The sequence below is a fragment of the Camelina sativa genome, chromosome 8 (assembly GCF_000633955.1).
Source record: "Camelina sativa cultivar DH55 chromosome 8, Cs, whole genome shotgun sequence".
In the NCBI taxonomy this organism is placed as follows: Eukaryota; Viridiplantae; Streptophyta; class Magnoliopsida; order Brassicales; family Brassicaceae; genus Camelina; species Camelina sativa.
Genome location: NC_025692.1, coordinates 4,606,107 through 4,610,508, shown reverse-complemented (window position 1 = coordinate 4,610,508; position 4,402 = coordinate 4,606,107). Strand labels below are relative to the sequence as shown.

Genomic DNA, 4,402 nt, shown 5'->3' with positions numbered 1-4,402 from the left:
ATAACTTTGTGACTCCTCAACTTCAATTTATGATGGCTGCAGCAAGTATTGGGATTCTGACTGATCTGGGGTTCCTGTGGTTTAGAGAATTTTACCTAGAGTCTTCACGTGTTATTCAGGTATGCAGCAATACGAAAAGGTTATAACTATATTTTGCCATTTTGTTTTCACATCAGCCCTGACTTGATCTTACAAATACAAATTGTTATACGTTCACTTCTGCAGTTCCCGATTGAGTGTTCACTACCATGGATGTTGATAGACTACATTCTGGAAGCCCAGAATTCAGGCCTTCTTGAGAGTGTTCTGCTGCCTTTTGACATTTATAATGACTCAGCTCAACAAGCTCTGGTTGTTCTGAGGCAGAGATTTCTCTATGATGAAATTGAAGCTGAGGTAACTACAGTTCAATTCGGATCTCAACAGCTATAAACCTATAGGGCTTCTTGAATGAAAAGGTTCCTTGAACAAAATTATCGTTTCTTATATCCTGTCTTCATTTTGTAGGTGGACCATGGTTTTGATATATTTGTTTCAAGGCTTTCGGAGTCTATATTCACATATTACAAGAGTTGGTCAGCGAGGTACCTAATTACATTGTTTTTGATATATTCAATCCCTTCACTGTTAACTAATGAGGAGCTAAACCCTTTTATCATCAATTGTTGAGTTCAATAGTGAGCTTCTTGATCCATCATTTCTCTTTGCGTTGGACAATGGTGAAAAGTTCTCCATCCAGCCTGTGAGGTTTACTGCGTTATTTAAAATGACAAAAGTAAAGGTAAATAATAATACTACTCTTCTGGTATATAGAAAGTCACAATTTGTTGAATGTATAGCTCCATTGTTATGACCTACCATAGGATTAAAATTATGTTTCAAGCAGTGGTTATAATTATGTGCGGCTTGGCATGTTTATAAAATCTTCTTACTGAATTTTTTTGTGACATGCAGATACTTGGTAGAACAATTAATTTAAGAAGTTTGATCGCTCAAAGGATGAATAAAATCTTTAGAGAGAACCTGGAGTTTCTTTTTGACCGTTTTGAGTCTCAGGATCTATGTGCTGTAGTGGTAAGTTTGATTTTTTTTTTTTTTCTAGATTCTGTATATATTACCATTTCTTTTGCAATGTACAAAAGTGGATGCTCTCTTCAATTGCAGGAATTGGAGAAGCTGATAGATATCCTAAAGCACTCGCATGAATTGCTTTCACAAGATCTTTCCATAGATCCTTTCAGCCTCATGTTGAATGAAATGCAAGAAAACATTTCTCTTGTCTCATTTTCAAGTCGACTTGCTACACAGGTCAGCCATACAACGTATTAGTCCTGAATCTAATTTTTCCCATCTTTTCTCTCAATCTCTGATATTTCTGTTGTCTTCTAGATCTGGTCAGAGATGCAGAGTGATTTCCTACCAAACTTCATTCTTTGCAATACCACACAGCGATTTGTCCGTTCATCGAAAGTTCCTCCTACTCAGAAACCATCAGTGCCTTCTGCTAAGCCTAGTTTCTATTGTGGTACTCAAGTAAGGAGCAAATGTCTTACGCCATTTCTTCTTTTAATTTGTTCAGAAAGAATCTTATAGACCCATTTTGTGGTTACATCCGTAGTGTCTTTGGTCTCATTTTATATTTTTGTTGTCATGCTTTTTTGTTTCTCTGGTAGGACTTAAATGCAGCTCATCAAAGTTTTGCACGATTGCATAGTGGATTTTTTGGGATACCACATTTATTTTCCATAGTTAAACTTCTTGGATCCAGATCATTGCCTTGGCTAATAAGAGCTTTGCTGGACCATATATCAAATAAGGTATATTTGCACTTTTTGTACCATTTATTCCATTTATTCCTTTTGTCGAGGTACTAATTATACAAAGGAACCAGCTAAAATTATTCTTTTGTCTAAACTTTCAGATAACTACACTTGAGCCAATGATCTCTGGATTGCAAGAAGCAATGCCCAAATCTATTGGATTGCTTTCTTTTGATGGTGGTGTTACAGGTTAATGCCCAGTTGCAGTATTCTTGATGTGTTGTGATTTTCTGTGCTGTTTTATTTACTGATGCCTTTCGGTGTTTCATTTAAAGGTTGTATGAAGCTTATACGAGAGCAACTAAACTGGGGCAGTAAGTCAGAACTCAAGTCAGAAGTTCTACGAGGAATAAAGGAAATTGGAAGTGTTATATATACAATGGGACTTCTCGATATCGTATTGGTCAGTCCTATCTGACAGATTGTAAAGATTTAAAGCCAAAAATTCTTGTGATTTAGTCTAACAAATGTAGATAATGCTATATTTACACAGAGAGAGATAGACACAAAGCGTTTCATGCAAACAGCTCCATGGTTGGGATTAATCCCGGGTGCTGAAGGACAGATAGTTAATGCTCAAGACGGTGAAAGCCCTCTTGTCAATCTCTTAAAGTCAGCAACTTCTGCAGTTGTGTCACGTCCCGGTTGTCTTAATCCAGCAGCGTTCTATACGATGTCCAAACAGGCAGAAGCTGCAGGTTAATTAAGAGTTGTAGTCAATCACCAGTTTCGTCTTTACTCTTTTTCTGTGACAGAATTTTAATCGTTTTGGTCTAATATTATATGTGCAGATCTTTTGTATAAGGCGAACATGAACGGTGGAAGCGTTCTTGAATACACACTTGCATTCACAAGTGCGTCACTCGACAAATATTGTAGTAAATGGAGTGCTCCTCCAAAGACAGGCTTCATTGATATCACAACTTCAAAGGATTTTTACCGTATATACGGTGGTCTGCAGATTGTAAGCCATCTAAAAACAATTTTTTTTTTTAACAGCCACAACATTCATCTCTCTTCTCAATTTCTTAAATAAAGTTTGCAATGAACTCAGGGATATCTGGAGGAGGTACCAGCTCCACAGTCAGCTCAACATGAAGTGCTTGGTGATTCGATAGCTTGGGGTGGTTGCACCATTATATACTTGCTCGGCCAGCAACTTCACTTTGAGTTGTTTGATTTCTCGTACCAAGTACTCAATGTCTCTGAGGTTGAAACTGTCTCTGCTTCACATACTCATAGGAATCCTCAGATCCATCAGGTAGATTTTCCTTTCTCCAGCCTCTCATGTGTTGAATCCTCTCATTCTCCCATCTGAAACATCTTTTTTATGTGTACGAAAGGGATGGGAAGGTTTGTTGGAAGGGATGAAGAAAGCTCGGAGGCTGAATAATCACGTCTTCTCCATGCTTAAAGCTCGTTGCCCCCTAGAAGACAAAACGGCTTGTGCTATCAAACAGAGCGGCGCGCCGCTGCCACGTGTCAGGTTTGAGAATACTGTATCTGCTTTCGAGACTCTACCTCAGAAAGGCACCGTTGGCTGATGCCATCATGTGTTTGTGTAATAGAACCACAGAGTGTTATTATATATATATTTTTTTCTCATAGTAACAATGTTTGCACCTTTCTTTCCGAACAAAGTAACCTCGGAAAACGTTTGTGTGTATCAGTGGAGTTTTGTTTATTTGTTTGTTTGTTTGTTTGTTACTGAAGATAAACTCATACGGAGATCCAACCTTCCTATGTTAGTTATTAATAATAATGATCAAATTGACTATCAAATTGGGTATGACAGTGACAAACAAAGTCTATTTTACGAATAATATATTTCAACCTTCTCATACAATACAATTGATAATGGCACTCAAACAAAAAAGAATCATCTCTTCCAACTTGTGTACTAGGGGTTTTCTACAAGTTAAGTAGAAAAATATTAAACGATTAAATTAAAATCTTATTTGTTAAAAAAATATAATGAAAGAAAAATTAGATAATGGACTAAAACACAAATTATGTAGTTGTCTTCATTTTATATTAAACTAGATAATGTGTCATCCGCGTCAGTTTTGAAATTAATATATCAAAATATAATTTATATACTTTTAAATGAGTTTAGTAATTTATTGAATAAATTGATTATTTTTAGAATGAAGTTTTTTTTATTATATAAGATATCTACGAAGATGGTTACAAATAGAGCATTTTATGTGAATTATTTATCTTAAAATGAAATTATACTAATAAAAAGTATGAGCTATAAGCTTCTAAGGCCGTCCACATATGATTTTAAACAACCAATAATAATTTGACATATCACTTATTAACATTTTATACAATTTCCAGAATTTTCTATATTATGAATTATTTTAAACAACCTATCATGATTTGACATGTCATTCATTAACATTTTTTAAATTAACAGAATTTTTTAGAAAAAGGAAAATTTTAAATTTATAGAAATCAAAGAACTATGCACAATATCCCACATCGGCTAGAAATTTTTTAGACAATGGTTCAGAACCAGTATAAATAAGATTAATATGCTTCCAACAACGAATGAGCAGAAAATCTTGATTTATCAG

General features: G+C 35.1%; 1 protein-coding gene across 1 annotated transcript in view; it reads left to right on the top strand.

Moving 5' to 3' along the window:
- LOC104706147 (protein PIR-like) overlaps positions 1-3,548 on the top strand; it is an 8,949-nt gene extending 5,401 nt beyond the window's left edge. The window contains exons 18-31 of the mRNA XM_010422291.2: positions 43-119; positions 226-396; positions 508-584; positions 679-781; positions 955-1,074; positions 1,165-1,308; positions 1,390-1,533; positions 1,674-1,817; positions 1,922-2,009; positions 2,096-2,223; positions 2,314-2,518; positions 2,612-2,784; positions 2,875-3,081; positions 3,164-3,548. Of these exons, the coding sequence (XP_010420593.1) occupies positions 43-119; positions 226-396; positions 508-584; positions 679-781; positions 955-1,074; positions 1,165-1,308; positions 1,390-1,533; positions 1,674-1,817; positions 1,922-2,009; positions 2,096-2,223; positions 2,314-2,518; positions 2,612-2,784; positions 2,875-3,081; positions 3,164-3,364 (1,982 nt within the window). The 3' untranslated portion in view covers positions 3,365-3,548. The remainder of the gene's footprint in view (positions 1-42; positions 120-225; positions 397-507; positions 585-678; positions 782-954; positions 1,075-1,164; positions 1,309-1,389; positions 1,534-1,673; positions 1,818-1,921; positions 2,010-2,095; positions 2,224-2,313; positions 2,519-2,611; positions 2,785-2,874; positions 3,082-3,163) is intronic.